The 17,412-nt window shown below is 63.8% G+C and overlaps 2 protein-coding genes across 2 annotated transcripts in view; one reads left to right on the top strand and one right to left on the bottom strand.

Moving 5' to 3' along the window:
- Positions 1 to 769: 769 nt before the first annotated feature.
- On the top strand, positions 770 to 7,001 carry SNORC (secondary ossification center associated regulator of chondrocyte maturation). The gene is made up of 3 exons (XM_036254959.1): positions 770 to 888; positions 6,205 to 6,387; positions 6,859 to 7,001. The coding sequence occupies exons 1-3, from the start codon at positions 819 to 821 to the stop codon at positions 6,966 to 6,968; spliced, it is 363 nt and encodes a 120-aa protein (XP_036110852.1). The 5' UTR covers positions 770 to 818; the 3' UTR covers positions 6,969 to 7,001.
- A 2,181-nt stretch (positions 7,002 to 9,182) lies between these two features.
- The window catches only part of NGEF (neuronal guanine nucleotide exchange factor), a 31,158-nt gene continuing 22,928 nt past the window's right edge, over positions 9,183 to 17,412 (bottom strand). Inside the window, exons 7-13 of the mRNA XM_036254309.1 lie at positions 16,857 to 16,931; positions 14,692 to 14,781; positions 13,717 to 13,880; positions 13,163 to 13,318; positions 12,080 to 12,159; positions 11,367 to 11,471; positions 9,183 to 10,103 (exon numbers count right to left, since the gene is read on the bottom strand). Of these exons, the coding sequence (XP_036110202.1) occupies positions 9,913 to 10,103; positions 11,367 to 11,471; positions 12,080 to 12,159; positions 13,163 to 13,318; positions 13,717 to 13,880; positions 14,692 to 14,781; positions 16,857 to 16,931 (861 nt within the window). The 3' untranslated portion in view covers positions 9,183 to 9,912. The remainder of the gene's footprint in view (positions 10,104 to 11,366; positions 11,472 to 12,079; positions 12,160 to 13,162; positions 13,319 to 13,716; positions 13,881 to 14,691; positions 14,782 to 16,856; positions 16,932 to 17,412) is intronic.

The raw sequence follows: 17,412 nt of genomic DNA on the forward strand, positions 1-17,412 counted from the left end.
GGGGTCAAAGGGAGTAATAAAAAGAGAGGGACTTTTGACAACTATTAATTGTGTGGCTGGGGTATCTGGAGGGGGGACTGGGACTCGATGGGTTGGGGAGGCAGGGCAGTGGGGTGTGTTTTGGACATGTTAAGTTGGAGGTGCTCATTAGATACCCTTGGAGCAAGGCAGTGGGCTGTGGGGCTGAGGTTCTGGGCCAGACCCAGGCTGGAACATGGGTCATGAGCATTTCGGAGGCATTTCAAGTCTCAGGCACCTGGGAGAACAGAGCAGGGAGAGGAGCACCGACGTTGAATGACACGGGCTTTTCCGGGAGGAGACGAGCGCTGCCCGAGGGTCGGATTGACACTGCTCTCCTCAAACGGGCCGCTCCGGGCCGGGCACCCAGGGCCCAGCGCGAGCAGAGCCTGGCTCAGCGCTGCCAGCCTCGGCAGGCCCGTCTCCCGCCTGGGCCCCGGAATGCAGGTCCCTGGGCCCACACAACCCACTGAAACAGTGCTGAGGCGTCTGCATTCTCCAGCTCCCCGGGTGAGTCTTCTGCACATGGAGGTTTGGGAGAGGGAGAGAGAAAGGGTGCAATTTCCTCTCCCCTCCGAGGGTGGGGCTGCTCCGAATTCAGGAAAGCGGTCTGTTCTGTTAGCTCTGCTGTGTGAGTGTGTGTGTTGGCATGCGTGGGGGGCGGGCACGGTGTCCCAGGAGGACAGAGTTTGCATTGATGAAAACCCTTCCCAGCCCTTTGATACCTCTTTCCCGCCGCCCTGAAGTTAACCAGCTCAGTCCTCGGTGCGCCCCTCGCCAGCCACACTCACTCGCCCAGGATGGCATTCTGTCTGGCCCTGCGCATGGCGCTGCTGCTCTCCGGGGTCCTGGCCCCCGCGGTGCTCACAGGTAAGGTGCTCCCTGGGCTCTGCCGCCACAAGCCTCCCGGGGCCAAGCAGCACCCGGGGCCAGATTCTCCAGAGCTAGGGGCAGGGGTCCTCCACGGCAGAGGGGTGCTCCCGGGGGTGCTTCGGCGGAGGGCTCCCACGAGACAGACGGCAGCAGTTGGGAATTGGGAACCAAGGGCACAGTGGCCCCCTGCAGCAGGGCCAGGCACGTTAGCTGCTTGGGGGACAAGGGGATTACTCCAGTACCCACAGATCTGAAGGCGTCCAGATCTGGGAGTCAGGAGGGGCCCAGGCCCAGGGCAAGCCGCTGAGGAGCCAGACCGCAGGCCCCTGGACAGAAGACCACGGAGCCCTGGCGCTGCCGCTTGCAGCCCTGCAGGCCCTTCCCCGCTGGCCCTCGGAAAGGTCTCCCAAGAATGAAGCCCCAGGTGCAAGTCCTGTGTCAGGAAACATTCCAGAGGGAACACAGGCCGGAGACTCCTTCGGAGAACCGTGAGGATGCGGTGCTGAGGCCGCACAGAGGCCTCCATGGCTGGGTCTGGGGTCCAGCAAGAAGGGGGTCCCAACAGGCTTGGGGCGGCAGGCTCCCAGGACCTCAGCCCTGGCTGGGCAAGGCTGTGGGGCCCTGAGATGGGAGGAACGGCCCGCGCTGGCGTCGAAGCCTGAGCGAGAAGAGGCGCAGATGGGTCCCGGGTGGTATTTCTCCATGAAGAAAGCCACCTCTGTTGGCCATGATGTAGCCAACGGTCTGTTTCAGAGCCCCGTGCGGGGGTCCTGGGACTGGAGACCCCCCTGCAGCGTGGGCTTTGGGGAAGTCTATGGGTCCGTGGGGGAGGCTACTGGATAGCAGGGGTGTGAGCGAGGCCCTGGGGCGAGGCCTGGTGGGACAGCCGACCCTCAGGCACACACGGAAGCCGCTGGTGAAGGCGAGGAGGGGAGACGCTCTGGGAAGGAGCTAAGCCTGTTCCTCAGCCTCTCTGTGCCCTTCCTCGTCTGTACAAGGGCGACAGCCATGGCCTCTGACACCCTCACAGGGCACTGCAGGCCGACCGAGACCAGACACCAGCTTTCGCGATGGGCCAGGCACCGGGTTGGGGTGCTCATTCAGAGTCACTGAGTGTGTCAAAATGTCCCCAGCCTCTCCGCGGTGCAGGGTGGTCTCAGGGCAGAAGCACCCTTCGCACAGGCTGAGAGCACCTAGCTCCCTTTGGGTGGGAGAGATGCCCAGGACTCAGGGAAGTGACCTCAAGTGTAAGGTGGCATCTTCCGTGGCCTGGATGTTGGGGCTCCTTGTAGCCCCTACACCCACTGAAATGCTTTTCCCACCTGGGGGTCTGGGGCTGCCTGGGGGGCGCCTGTCCGATCTCCTGCACCCGAGCAGCCAGCTCTCCCAGCCCAGGCTGCTGCTAGAGGCGCTGGGTCACACTGTGTACACAGCCTGGGTGGGTGGGCCTCGTCCTCCACCACAGGAATGCTTGGGGGACAGCCTCGTGTTTGGCGTCACTGGGATCTCACCTGGTCTCACCTCCTTCCACGTGTCCTACCAAGAGGGACAGGCCAACTCCCCTGGAGTCTTCGGGGTTCTGGCTGGCTGTCCTTCCCGCCACCCTGAGAGGTGTGTACCAGGCCCGCAGCCCCCTGCCCGCTGCTCGGTGGGCCGTGGCCTGTAGCCGACAGGCCAGGAAGGAGTGGCCCTGTGGCTGCCGTCCAGGCCGGCCTGCTGCCCCCCCCACTGGTCGCCTGTGGCCACAGCTACCGGGGCAGGGGGAGCAGGCCAGGTTGAGCGGGCGGGAGGCCAGGGCAGGGATGAAAAGGCCCTTCATGGCCACACAAAGGCCGTCTGTGAGCACGGGCGCCTGGCCTCGGGGCCCTGTGGTCGGGGTGAGCGCTAAACAAACTTATTTACCGAAAGGCAGGGCAGCTGGGGCGTGGGCTGGGGGAGAGCCCACAGTGCCCAGGCCTGTGTCACGAGGCCCCCACTTCTGGTTTCCTCGGGCAGAGCACCGAGTCCCAGAACGTTGTTTACTCGGGTCCTTGGAGGTCGGGTCTCATCACTTCTCCGTCCCCACCGAAGTTCACTGCGGCTGACTCCCAGCTCGCCTTGCGTGCCCATCGGTTCCTTCCTCCGTGGCTTTGCTCACGCTGGTCCCTCTGCCTGGCATTCCGTCCCCTCGGGTGGGCCGCTGCTGGCACACTCCCGATGACGGCTTCTGTGCATGGCTCCCAGAGCATAGATCTGGGGGGCTGGGGGTTGTGCCTTTAAACCTTGTTTTTCCCTCGTACGGCAGCAAATTGAGAAATTACAGGGCCATGCAGATGAGGATAAGAACATGATGTGTCCCCTCCCAGCCAGCTGCGCCTCCTTTGCTGGGGGTTGGGGGCTGAGTCCAGGCTGCTTCTGGGGCACCCAGTGGGGTCGGCAGGGAGCTGGCTGGCCCCTGGGGCCCTGTTGCTTTAGCACCAATGAGCCTCGGACCAGCCTTGGGGGTCTCCCGCGGCAGCTCGCTGTAGCGCATGGGGCAGCCTGGCCCGTGTCTGGCCGCATAGCTCATGCCAGAGGGGCCCTGGGACGCAGGCAGTCCCCGTGCTAACGACCACGAATAGTTACTACCTGTGTGGGCGGTGACAGGCGTGGCCCCACCCTGCTTCACAGGTCGGGAAAGTGAACGGGGCAGGGGAAGTCAGTCTGCCAGTGTCCCGGTGACAGCGTGTCAGAGCCGGGATCTGGGCCCAGCCCCTGGGTTTAGAAGTCCATGGGCTTAGCCCCTCGAGCCTCAGGGACTGCGGGTGTTGGAGGAGAGGCCGGAGGAGGGCACACTTAGCAGGGACGAGGCAGCCTGAGCCTGTGTCTGGCAGGGAGGAGCTGGGCCTCTGTGGGGCAGCAGAGTAAGGCTGGTCCTGGGAGAGAGGGCCGAGTGCACTGCCCAGCTGCCCTGCTCAGAGGGGCTCCAGGCTCTGGCACGGGAGAGGGTGGCCAGCTCCAGGGAGTGAGCCCCTGGCCTCCCAAGGGCTATGGGGCCCATCACACCTCCTCCTGAGCTCAAAGCTGATTCCCCAGATGCCACCCAGGTGGGCCTGGTTCTCAGGAGCCCCGTGGCGGCCTCCCTGGCCAGGTGCCCGGCAGTCGGAGGTGAGCTTTGGCTGGCAGTGGTGCGACGGGGTGGTGCCTGCCTGTCGCCCTGTCTTGGGTGTGTGGGGAACAAATGTGGGCCAGTGGTTTCTCCGTTTATCTGGGGAGACAGACAGTCTGTGAGCCCTAGACCTCAGGGCCTGCCACGCTGTGGGCACGCTCAGGCCCTGGGACCCTGAAGCCAGCATACGTGGGGCCTAGAGCCTTCCATGGCAGCGGAAAGGCTGCGGCCCCCGCCCTCCCGGGCGGTCACAAGGGAGGCCTGACAGGGTCACTTTGCCCTCCTCACAGGGACAACCTCACACGGGGGCCAGGGTGGCCGCAGACCCAGTGCTGTAGTTGAGCCTTGTGCCTGGGGAGGGAAGCCCCCCACCCCTGCGCCTCTGGGTGCTGGGGCCTTTTGCCCCTGGAGGCCTTCTTGCCAGGGTGTCTTCTGAGAAGAGGCACCGGCTTGGGCAGCCTTGGGCAGTGAGGCAGCGGGCCCTGCCTGCAAGCCGAGCCTCTGAGCCGAGCCAGCCCGGGCCTGGAGGGGCCGCGGGGCAGGGCTGGGGAGGCTTGTACACTTCTATCGTGAAAAGATTTGACGTTTACAGAAAAGTTGCAAGAATAATCCAGTAACCAGTAGAGTCGGCACTTAGAGTCACCAGTTTCCGACATTTTGCCATACTGGCTCTGTCTTCCCGCCTGCCCCAACCATTTCAGAGTAAGCTGCAGACATGCCGCTTTGCCCCTAAATATGCCCAAGAGCAAGGGATTCGCTCACGTAACCAGTCCGCTGTCCAAGCAGGAAACGAAGCGGATGCCCTACTGTTACCTAAACCGTGGCCTTACCCAAAGCTCACCAGTGGACCCAAACTCTCCTATAGCAGCCCCTCTGCCCCCATCCGGGAACACACGGCGTTTGGTTGTCATCCGTCCTTGGTCTCTAATCCGGAACAACTCCCCAACCTTCCTTTGCCTTCCACGACCTTGACATTTTGGAAAGCCCCGTTGGCAGAGAATGACCCTGAATTTGGGCTTGGTCGAGGTTTCTCACGATTTGCCCCAGGTGGGCACTGTTGGCAGGAAAGGTCTGGGAGTATCTTTGCTTCTTCCCAGAGCATCCCTGGGTCACAGTCAGGACCAGGCACAAGCGGGAGCCTGGAGCCTGGAGCCTGCCTGCCGCCCTGGCCTTGAACTCCACTGGGTGGCTGGGGCCTCCTGTCCCGGGGATGGGTCCAGGGCTGGGTGGTGCCGTGGGGCTCCTCCCGCCAGGATCCTTGGTAGGGGGAGGGTACTGACACGAACTGCCTGGGGCCCAGCTGGGAGATGAGGCTGGGGTTAGCACATCTTGTCCCTTCAGTTCTCTGGGGCCCCTGAGAACCCCAAACCCTTGCTAACCCCTCATGAGCAAAGAAAAGCCCCTGCAGAAAGGGCTGTCCCAAGACTGACGTGCTAATTGAACCTCAGCTTGTATGGGGGGGGGCACCCACCCTTTCCTGGGGCTTCCCTTACAGACCCCAGACACCCCTCTGGCCCTGTTCTGTCTGAAACAACTGGGCCCAGTTCCTTAGGGTAGAGAGGCCCACCTTGGGCGTTAAGTCTCAGACACACAGGGCCATGTGTGGGTGCTGGACCCGTGTCCTGTGGGCCGCATGTCTTCACCAGGTGAGGTCAGGGAAGAGAGGCAGGGCTGGCTGTCCTGGGGTGTGGGTGACCTCTACTGTCCACAGCCTGCAGCACGGCACCCCCTGGCCTCATGGGGGTGGGCGTGGGCAGTGCTCCACCTTACCGGCCTCTTCTCCAGGGTGAAGGCTGACTGGGTCTGCTCTGGGGTGGCGGGTCCCCCACCTGTCACCTTACCCAGGCCTACAGAGCCCCTAGGCTCAGATGGGGGACTCTGCTGGGAGACAGGAGGGGCCCTGTCCCATGCCCCCTAATCTGCTGCCAGTCCAGGGTTCTCACAGCAGTTTTCTAAGACTGTTGGTACCTCCCCCCACTGATCTGTCTTCGCTTGGGCCTGGAGGCAGCCTGGCCCAGGGGGGTTCTGGGACCACGCGTGGCCTCTCAGCCTCGGTTGCCTCACCTATGACACGCGAAGGCTAGAGTGGTGCTGAGCCCCAGGGCCCCCAAACACAGCGCCACCTCCCTGGGGGGAGACCTCGTGGGCCAGCAGCCTGGGCCCCAGCGCCTGTCCTTGGCTTGCAGCCGAGGGCCCACAGGAGCCCGTGCCCACCCTGTGGAACGAGCCCGCCGACCTGCCGTCGGGAGAAGGCCCGGTGGAGAGCACCAGCCCGGCCCGGGAGCCCGCGGCCAGCGGCGCCCCTGCGCCCACCGCCCCGCCGAGCCCCGAGGACAGCACCGCGCGGGAGCGCCTGGACCAGGGCGGCGGTAGGCGGTGGGGGGGGTCAGGGGGGTCGGGGGGCGGGCTGGGGAGGGGGGGCAGGCGGAGGGGGCGCCTGGACCAGGGCGGCGGTGGTAGGCGGGGGGCGGGGGGATTTGGGGGGGTCGGGCGGCGGGTGGAGGGGGCGCCTGGACCAGGACGGCGGTAGGCGGGGGGGGGGGGTCAGGGGGGTCGGGGGGTGGGCGGGGGGGAGGCGAGCACCTGGACCAGGCGGCGTTAGGCCGCGGGCGGAGGGGGCGGGCGGAGGGGGCGCCTGGACCAAGGCGGCGGTAGGCGGTGGGGGGGGTCAGGGGGGTCGGGGGGCGGGCTGGGGAGGGGGCAGGCAGAGGGGGCGCCTGGACCAGGGCGGCGGTAGGCGGTGGGGGGGGTCAGGGGGGTCGGGGGGCGGGCTGGGGAGGGGGGGCAGGCGGAGGGGGCGCCTGCACCAGGCGGCGGCGGCTGACGCGTCCGTCCCGCAGGCTCGCTGGGGCCCGGCGCCATCGCGGCCATCGTCATCGCCGCCCTGCTGGCCACCTGCGTGGTGCTGGCGCTCGTGGTGGTCGCGCTGAGGAAGTTCTCCGCCTCCTGAAGCAATAAAGGGGCCGCGCTCCCCGAGCCTCGAGTGTGTCCGCGCGTGAGTGTGTGCGAGCGGGGCGGGAGAGGGCGGCGCGCGTGTGCACGTGGCCGGGAGCCGCCGGGGCGGAGCGGGGTGCCCGGCGCGGAGCAGGATCCCCGGCGCCCGGGGCGCCCCCTGCTGGTCCCCCACTTCGGGCCCGCGGCCAGCCCGAGAGCCCGCGCAGCCCTTGCAGGGACCCCGGCGCCCCAGGGAGCCCCAGGAGCTGGACGAGCCGAGGGGTCCAGCCCCCGCCCCGCAGTCCCAGCTCCCCAGCTGGCCCTGGCTGCCGCCCTTGGTCAGCTCCGTCCTCCACGCCCCCAGGAAGCCGACGTTTGTCGTTGAGAGAGATTTAAAATAGCGCTGCCTGGCCCTGGGCACAGCAGGGAGAAGCCAGAGCCGCGTCCTGTCCCGGCCCGCGAGGGCCTCGTGCAGCGAGGAGGCCTGGAGGGGAGTCTGCAGGCACCCGGGCCGGGGAGGACTGGAGGGGCTGTCTGCAGGCACCCGGGGCCGGGGAGGGCTGGAGGGGGAGTCTGCAGGCACCCGGGGCCGGGGAGGACTGGAGGGGGAGTCTGCAGGCACCCGGCCCGGGAGGACTGGAGGGGAGTCTGCAGGCACCCGGGCCGGGGAGGCCTGGAGGGGGAGTCTGCAGGCACCCTGGCCGGGGAGGACTGGAGGGGAGTCTGCAGGCACCCTGGCCGGGGAGGACTGGAGGGGAGTCTGCAGGCACCCGGGCCGGGGAGGACTGGAGGGGAGTCTGCAGGCACCCGGGCCGGGGAGGCCTGGAGGGGGAGTCTGCAGGCACCCTGGCCGGGGAGGACTGGAGGGGAGTCTGCAGGCACCCGGGCCGGGGAGGGCTGGAGGGGGAGTCTGCAGGCACCGGGGCCGGGGAGGCCTGGAGGGGAGTCTGCAGGCACCCGGGCCGGGGAGGACTGGAGGGGCTGTCTGCAGGCACCCGGGCTGGGGAGGACTGGAGGGGAGTCTGCAGGCACCCGGGCCGGGGAGGACCTCGAACGGGCGGGCGCGGTGGTGGGAGCTGCTCCGGCTCCTTCCCCGCATCGGCTCGGCAGGATTGGCCCCTGGTTCCCTGATCTCCTGGCCACACCTGCTCCGGTGAAGGCCGCTTCCTCCGCGCTCCAGACAAGCACACTGCCCACGCTCTCCCCAAACACATCCTGCGTTACAAGTTTCTGCTTAGGAAACTGACCAGTGTTTATGAAACTGCGTAAATGACTTCATTTCACATAACCTCCAGCGCCAGAGTCCTCGTTAGAGCAGAGGAGCCAGTCAGCACGCTGTTTCCCAGCGTCAGACAGCCAGCTGGGTGAGGGCCAGGACCAACAGCCCGCCACTCTGTCCCAAGGCTGCCCTCCAGCAGGGAGGAGCTCAGCCCTGGGGCTCCCAGGTGTAGCACAGAGCACCAGGCCCTCGCTGGAACCGGGGCTCCCTCCTCGGTTGAGGGAACATGTTGGGGGTGCCTCTTGCAGGATTCATACAATTCTCAGAGGACTCAGGCCTCAAGAATGCCAGGAGCCTGCTGTGGCCTGTGGGAAGCAGCTACCAAGTCCCCCTGGATTGACACCTTGGGCTCTGATCAAAGGCCTGTTCTGTGTGGAGGAAAGTGCGTCCTGGCAGGGAGCATGGTCCCAGCAGGCAGGGCTGGGCAGGGTCAGATTCAGGCCCATCCACACTCCAGCCTGGCACACAACCTGGGGAGGGGGGTGGTGATGGCAGGTGGCTGTGAGGGCCGACTGGGCTGGGGGAGGAGCTGCAGCCTCTGGCAATACCTCCCCAGGTGGAAGAAGAGGTCACGGCCAGTGACTGGCCACGTAGGAAGCCCCAGCTCCATACCTGGTGGTCAGATCCCCTGTGGGACCACCACTTACTCAGTCCCGTGTTCTTCCAAACCACGTTCTCACTTCCGCTGCAGCAGAAGGGTGTCTCTAGCCCCCTCAAACATCCTTTTCTGTTTCTGGAGTTCTCGAACAAGTGGAGGCCCTGACCTCGGCTGCCCCTTTTCCACGAGGTTCCCCCAACCCTCCCCTGTAGGACATACCTCCTCCACTGACCTTGAAGAGGACACCTCTCCCCTGCCCAGAACCAAACACCTCATTCTTGTGTGCAGCAGGGCAATAAAGAGTAGAACTTCACCTCTTTCATTGTATACATGATGCTTCTTTTAATGCAGCCAAAAATGGTGTTTGCTTCATGGAACCATAACTGATGCAGGATGCAGTGACCAGTTCATTCCTTACGATACCTGGGCTCCTCGAGAGGCCAGAGACACAAGTTCCATCCAGCCCTTCAGGGAGCCAGAGGCAGCGTGGGCCCTCAGCCAAGCTCTGGCAGGCCTGTCACAAGGCAGGGCCTGGCCGTGCAGCCAGAGGCTGGCACAGGTGGACGGAGGCAGTCTTATAAATTGTAGATCAAGGGCCGCTCATCCAGCTCACCGGGCAAGGGCAGTCCATCTGCTCACCTGGTGGATTCTAATAGCTCCCAGGGTAGTAAAGGTCACGTGCAGGGGGTCATGACAGTCATCACCTTTGCACCTGCCCTCGACCAGGAACACCCTGGGCCTGGGGCTTCTTGCAGTGCCTGGGAAGGCCCCTGGAGCATGCCAACCCCCTCCACCCCTCTGAGAGACAAGAGGGAGAGGGTGTAATACTGTTTAAAATACACTTTCTCATTTACAAATGCATCAGAGGGAGATGTGGGCACTGGTTTCCCGGTTTGCAAGCAAGGGGCCAAGACACATGAGCATTCACCACGCGGCAGGGATGAGCAGTCAGGATGACTCCTGCACAAGGTCACCTTCCCCCAGAGCCCCTCAGGTTCGGTTCGTGGGTTTGCCTGCCAGGCCCTGCTGCCGCCTGCCCACATCCCCCTGCTGGGCCGGGGGCCGGGGGCCAGGGGCTGGGGGTCATTGCCGATTTCGGCTGCCCAACTTCCTGCGGTCCTTATTCTGACTGCGCTGGGGGTCATCCATCTTGTGCACACGGAAACATTCCTTGAGGTTCTGGGACCGGATCTTGGGATTCAAGATCTCCTCAGCCGTGCTGCTGGGGAACCAGCCTCTCTCCTGGTCATGCAGACGCTCGCCAAAGATCCACCCTGTGTGGGGAGGGGCGGGAGGGTCAGAGCTCCCGCGGGGGCCTGGCTGAGCCCTCCTGGCACAGGGAGGGAGACACAGGGGTCCAGAGGGCCTTTCCAGAGGCGCCTGCTCTGTAGACCCTGCCGGAGACCCTTCGATTGGGTTTGCCCCCCATATGCTGGGGAGGTGCCACCCCGATGCCCTCCTAGGGAGCAGTGTGTGCGAATGGCTGTAACGAAACCAGCTACGCTCTGTGCCACGGTGCGTCCCAAATGTCCTGGCTTTGGAACCCACTCCCAAGCCCACAGTAATCTTAGGCTGTCCCACATGAGGTCAGAAGACCCCAAGGGCTCTCCCAAAAGCAAGAGCCGGTGGGTGTGGTGGCTGATTGGTGGTTACTGAGCTGGAATGGCACAGAGCCCTCTCATGGGCACCCCTTTCTGAGCCTCAATCTCCCGAGGGCCGAGGGCCGGGGTCAGGGACTGGCCAACACCACAAAGTGCCCTGGTTCTCTCTCCCTCCCCCGGAGATCACCCTGCAGTGCGGGGTCCCTGGGCAGGTCCCAGGGCAGGGCAAGGACCTGGGCTCTGAGGGCCTGGGGCTCCCCCTCTGCGGGCCATGTGGGAGGGATTTGGCTGTTTTATTCCACATGGTGGGGGCACAGCTCTTCCAGTGCCATGTGAGACCCTGGAATTTGGAACCAGTAGAAATGGCCATCGCTGGGGTAACCAGCCTGAGGAGAAGCTGGGGGAGGGGAGAGGCTCTGTGCGGTTTGGGGGATTCTGATGAAGAGCAGCTGATGTAGGAATAAGGGATTCGTTTCTCAGGGGAGGGGAGTGACCCTATCTGGCCTGATGCGGTCACCACGCAGGTGGGAGCTGGGTGGGTGGCTTCTTGGCCCACACGAGGCTCTGAGCCTGGTGCTCACAGGCTCACCTGGACGCTTGTTGCTAATAGAGTCTGGAGTCAGGGTCAGGGTGAGGGTGAGGATGGGGGCCAAGCGCAGGGCTGCCAGAGGGCAGGCACAGAGCCCGTGCTCGGGCAGGCCTGATGCGACCTCAGGGGTCTGGGGGAGGGGAGCAGGGGCCCTGGGAGAAGCATCTTCTCGGCGCTGAGGGAAAGCCAGGAAGTGGTCCAGGGCAGCGGAGATGTGCCCGGGCTCGGGCTGGCCTGCCCATCAGGCAGCTTCTCCACCTGGGGCTGAGCCGCCCGCCTCCTCCTCAGGCTGGTGCGCGGGGCGCAGAGTCCAGGGCACGGTGGGGGAGCCGCCCAGCCCGCCTTACCATCTTCTGTCTTGTCCAGGATGTTAAGGATGTCCGCCAGCTCCAGCGTCAGCTCGTCTGGCTGCTGGGCCACATACGGGTGTACACACTGGACCTGGGGGCAGTCTGAAGGGAGCAGGGAGGTGGCATGTCCTCATCATTGGTCACCACCCTGCCCCTACCCAGCAAACCCTGGACACTGCCCTGTGGTTAGCAGGACGCTGCTGCCTACCCTGCAGCACCCGAAAAGGGGTCATTTGAGAGAGGGAGCCTGGCTCCAAAGGAAATAAGATGAAATAACCGGGGACTCGGGGAGAACAGTCCACGCATAAAGGGGTGAACAGGCCATGAGGGCTCGTGTTCGAGGCTTCAGGAGGATGCTCGGGGCCTGTGAGCACTGGCCGGCGGGGCAGCCTCCCTAGCAGGCGGCCGGACTGGCCCCCTTTCGTATCTTGGAGGGTTTTCAGACAACTGGCAACCCCAAAGAACACCGGCGCCTGCCTTCTGGGCCCAGATTCCTCGTGGCTTCCTTGTGATGCCTGTCACTCGGACCCAGTGACTTGTTCCTTCAGTAACCATCCTGTTTGCAGAGCTCAGCACACTGATGTCCTCCATGGGGCACTAAGCTAGCCGCTGGCACATGGACCATCCGGCAGTCGAACCGGGCATCCTGGAGGCCACACAGGCCTCACCTGTCCTGCCCAGAGGTGTCCTTGTCCCAGAGGGCCACTCACCCAGCAGCCGGGATGTGAAGGAAACAAACTTTGTTCTCCGGTTGGGGGCCAGAGAGGTCATCCAGCGCTTCATCTCACTCCTGGCACAGGGAAGAGGACACATGTCCCAACTGCAGAGCAATGGCCCCACCGAGGTGCAGTGCCCAGTGCCCAGCAAGCCCACTAGTCGGTCCTGAGCCTCCCCGGGGCTCCAGCAGGACAGGGTACCCAGAGAGGCTGGGAGCCTGACAGAATCTCCCTGGGGCACTTCATAAAGTCGGGTGGTGAAGGTGAGCCCTGGGGGGCGGGAGGGGCCTGATGAGAGAGGGTGAAGGGATTAGCCAAGGGGGGTGGGGGCTAGGTGGAGGTGGGCAAAGGGGGATGGGGGCAGAAAGAGACTTTGGGGCAGTGGGCACACCATGCAGTGTGCAGATGATGTTTTGCTGAGTTATACACTTGAAACCTGTATGATTCTGTGAATCAATGTCACCTCAATAAATTCAATGTGAAAAACTGTCACTGGGGAAGGCCAAGGCCATCCCTACCCCAGTAGTGGGGCTGGGCCTCGATGGGCGCCTGTGACCCTGGGAGGGAGGGTGTCTGCCCACTGATCTGGGCTATGCCTCTCCGAGCCCTGGGGCTGCAGGGCAGGTAGCCCGGCTGCTCGGAGAAGCGACCAGATGAGCCCAAGGCCACACACAGCGTGGTGGGTCACCTGTCAGCCTGGCCCGAGGGATCTACAACATCTCATTGGAAGAGGCCCTGAGGGAACATGCGTGTACACACACACACGTGTACATACGTGTGTACACACACACAGAGCAGCGTGCTACCTGGACACTAACCCCCCACAGAAACCCTCCCCACAGTCTGGGGTGGGGAGAACAGGAGCTGGTGGGCTGTGCGCTGAGCCCTGAAGGGGGCACGGAGAGCAGGGGCTGCGGAGCGCAGGGAGGAGGCGCCGGAGCTGGGCGGGGGAGAGGCGCAGGGCGGGGGGAGGGGATGCGGGGCGGAGTGGGGCGCGGGGCGGGGCGGGGCGCGGAGCTGGGGGCGGGGCGGGACGAGTCCCGAGCTGGGGGGCGGGGCGGGGCGCACGGCACGCACTGAGAGGACGCCTTCAGCATGTAGGTGGCCTCCCGGTCGTCCGCGTTCTCCAGCAGCCGCAGGATGAACACGTTGGCCAGCGTCTGGCCCTGGTCCTCCAGCTCCTCCACTCGGAGCAGGCCCCGCGGGGCCGAGTCGAACACCTGGTACTTGTCACTGCGCACCAAGGGGCAGGGCAGGCCTGTTGGTCCGAGGAAACCTGGGGTCCCAGGGGACACCTCACCTTGGCCAGCCAGCAGGACCAGCCCCACCAGGACCACGCCTCACTGGCTCCGGGGACCCGCCAGAGTGCCCGGCCCCACCCTGCGGCCCCTCCCATGGTGTGGCCCGCGGGGTGACAGGACAGAGCAGCCCTCTGCTGAGTGCTCGCTGTGTCGGGTGCTGAGCTGGCCTCCCCATAGCCCTGGGCGGCAAACTGAGCCCAGGGCCCTAAACTTGTCCCTCTGGACAAGAGCGGAGCTGCCCTTAAACCTGCCCGAAAGCCTGAGCGCTGTCCAGTCCTCCTGCCGGCCGGCCGCCCCCAGGCCACAGGGAGCTCACTGGGCCCAGCTCACCCCGGGATCTGCCGGCAGATCACCAGCAGGTCATTGAAGAGGAAGAGGTAAACTTCCTGGAAGAGCTTCTTGGTCCGCAGGGTTCGGGACGTCCGGGGGCCTGACATCTGCTGCAGCTCGCCCTGCTTCAGCAGCCAGCGGGAGTGCGAGATGATGGGCACTGACTGGGCGGGGCGGGGGTGGGGGGGAGTCAGGACGGCTGCGCCCCACGCCCTCCCCAGGCTCCCCGTGCCCTCACTGGAGTGATGCGAATGAGGGGCGTGTGCGAGGGCGCACAGGGCCCAGGGCCCAGGCGGTGCGGGCAGGAGGGAGGGGCGGGTCCTCGGGAACAGGGGGAGGGCAGGGGGTGCGTGCGTGCGTGTTATCTGTTGCACACATATCCGTTTGTGTCTGTACACGTGTAACTCTGTGTTCGTGTGGGCACCTCTGCGTGTGTGATCATCCCCTCACCAGGCGGCCCGGGGGATGCAGAATCAGAGGAGGGGCCAAGTTCATGGGAGAGGAGAGAGCTGCGTTGTGTGAGGTCCCTTCTCCTTGGCACCTGGCTGTCAGCCTGGCTGGTGAAGTCATGTAGGGGTCACAAGGCATGTCTGCATCCTTGGCTGGGGCTCAGCACCCAAACCAGCACAACCACAGGGACCCTCGGTGGACACCATGTGTCACGTGTCCATGCCTGAAGCCCTACGTGAGTGGGGAAGAAGGTCGGCAGCCTCATCAGTTTCACATCTCCCCGCTGAAAGCACCCCTGGGTGCTCCTTGGCAGGTGCTCACGCGAACACAGCCCACGCAGAAGGGCGGGGCTGCGGGGTCCTGACGCCGCCTCTCAGAGGACAGGCAGGGCCAAGGTGAAGGCCAGGTGACCATCGGCCGGGGGGCGCCCTCCAGCTGGGGGTCAAGGATAGCCTCGGGGGAGGTGACACTGCACATGACCCAATAGTGACCACAGCTCCAGGGGCACCAGGGGGCACGGCTAACCTTGATCTTAAATTCCATCTTCTTCTGGATGCTGATCATCTGCTCCGTGCGGCTCATCTTCCTGACGCCCTCGTTACATGCTTTTACCACCTGGGATAAAAAGGAGAGCACCTCAGGCCACCTGCAGCCAGCTGTCCCTAGTCACGTCCTTCTGTCCACTCCGGCCACAGAGGGCTGAGCAATCGCTGTGATCAGACACTGTGCCCACAGCTGAGACTGACCGGCCGGTCTCCATCGGGCTGGAGCTCCCTCCTCCAGCACCTTCTGGAACAAAGGCAAAGCAGGGAAACTTGTCAGGCTGTCAGAAACCAAGTTAACCAATAAGACTGGAAAAGACAGGTGACAAGGCTCCAGGTTGGTGAGGAGTGGGGACTGAGCCCTGTCACACACTGTGGGGCAGTGAGGGTCCCCTACCTTCCTGGGAGGCAGTCTACATACCAAGACGCCTAATAAAACCACATTTCCTGAGACTTCTGGGGACTCATTACAAACAAAAATATTCCACACTGGTCACAGGGACCCGGCACAGAGCCCAACACCCAGCAGACACTATTTGTGAATGAGGATGGTGCCCAAAGACCATCGACCTAAATGTCCAATGACTGGGATTGATTAGTGCTCGTATATCTATATAACCAAGTATTTGAAAATCATTAAAAACTGCAGTAAGTTTTCTCGCACCTAAATGGAGAGCAGGCCGGCTTATAAGCCACAATGTCTTCTTGCAAAGAATAGAGTTGCAGGTGCAGGCGCCTGTGGGGGAAGAGGTCTGGAAGGCGAGCACCAGCGCGTGAGCGTGGCTGTGGAGTACCTGGCGTCGTCTGTGCCTCTTACTTACGAGCACTGTCTGACTTTTTTTGTATTGAGCATCAATCGCTTTTATAAATTGGAAAAAAAAAAATCTTTGTAAAAAATGATCTCTGAGCAATGGGAGCACACCTTCCATGACGAGGACAGGGAAGGGAGTGGACAGCAGAACAGAAGCTGCAGAAATGCTCTCTGGCTGCAGGGAGGCCCCCTGGGGCACCTGGGCCTCTCGCAGCCTTGGTGGCCACTGGGCTCACCCTCTGTGACCCAGTGTGGTCAGCTGCCGGGTGAGGCTGTAATACACTCTCGTCCGATCAGGTATGTAAGTTCGAGGGGTGAGTAGAGGGCCATGAAAGATACGGCCTGACCCCTAGGTCACTGACCCTCCCCGACCTTTCCCCCGCCAGCCTGGGAGGGGAGTGCCGTTTCCCCAGCATGCAAGGGTGCAGTTGCCGGAAGGCGTTTGGTGGCTAGTTGGTCTGAGTAAAGGACACGAGGAGAGGCTGGGGAAACCACTGCATTAAGTTCCCAAGTCCTTGTGGCTCAACGTGGCTGGGAACCACCACCCGACGCCCCCCGAGGCTCGCCCATTCACTGAGCTGCTGTCTCCGGTACAGGGCGGACAGGGCCTCCCAACACCCGTGCTCATCCTCTGCGGGGTCACTAGCACGACAGAGTGGCCCCGCACAGCTGCAAGGACTGGCTCGCAGAGCCAGCTGCCACACACGAGACAGCAGTTTGGACGAGACGGAGCCACGTGAGCCCAGCCCTGGAGACCAGACACACTGGAGCCCACCCAAACCTCCACTCTGGGGGCCACTTCTCCAGGGTCAGGAGCAGAGATGGTTCTCCACGCCTGGGCAGGAACGGCGGGGGCCGGGAGGGCCTGAGTCCTCCGGCAGAGACAGGAGAGCTGGGAGGGGCATGGGGCAGCCTGGAGGCAGGGGCTCGGGGCAGAGCTACACCAGGCTCGAGAGATCCGGACCAGCCTCTGAGAGTCACAGGAGGGCAGACATCAGAAACAGACAAGTGTGGGGCCTCCAAGGGCCAGGCTGTTTGCATGGGCAGCTGAGGAGACACGCTGGGCCTGTGGGTGGCAGCAGAGGTCAACACGGGCGGGGAGAGCTGGGCTGCTGTGGGACCACCCCACACGTAGGGCTGGAGGAGGAAGACAGCTGCTCTGCTCAGGACACGCCCGGCCTGTTCTTTGGACCCAGTGACTCTTCTGGATTGCAAAAGCAAATACTAAAACCGGTTTACATTTTCCACAGACACACTGACGTGAGGGAGCAGGACCAGGAGGGCAGGGGTAGGCGAGGAAGCAGTTTACGGGAAGGACAGAGAGGACGCAGACGCACCAGTTCCAGCTCCCGGTGGGCTTCCAAGGCGGTGCATTCGCGCTCTGACCGCTCCTCCACCCTCTTCAGGATGTTCTGAGCACAGGGAGAGTCTGTGTGAATTTTCATTACGGCCATCACCCCCCACCCCGCTCCCCCACACTTTGCAGTGGTGGCCCCCTTGCTGCACCAGTTCGAACAGCCTCTTGTTGCGACACCCACGGACAAAGAGCCCTACCAGGTGACAACAGAGGGCGGGAGAACTTGCAGCGAGGGCCGAGCATCCGGACCCAAAGCTTTGCCTGGCTCTAAACGGGTCAGTCTCCCACAAGGAGTAACCCTGAGGGCCGGGCCAGAGCCTGGCACTCGCTACACAAGGCACATCAAAGCAAAGGATGCGACCAGGTGCGGTGGGAGGGCAGGGTCCCGCAGGGAGGGACCGGAGCTCGGTGCTCATGACAGGCGCCAGGGGCTTCCCTTCCCCCTCCGCCGGGATTGCCATTGGAAGCCGAGGCGCAATCAACCCCAGACTTTGTGAACTGTGGTCTTATTGATCAAAATATCTGTTTTCTAACTA

The sequence above is a fragment of the Molossus molossus genome, unplaced genomic scaffold (genome assembly GCF_014108415.1).
Source record: "Molossus molossus isolate mMolMol1 unplaced genomic scaffold, mMolMol1.p scaffold_m16_p_11, whole genome shotgun sequence".
Classification (NCBI taxonomy): domain Eukaryota; kingdom Metazoa; phylum Chordata; class Mammalia; order Chiroptera; family Molossidae; genus Molossus; species Molossus molossus.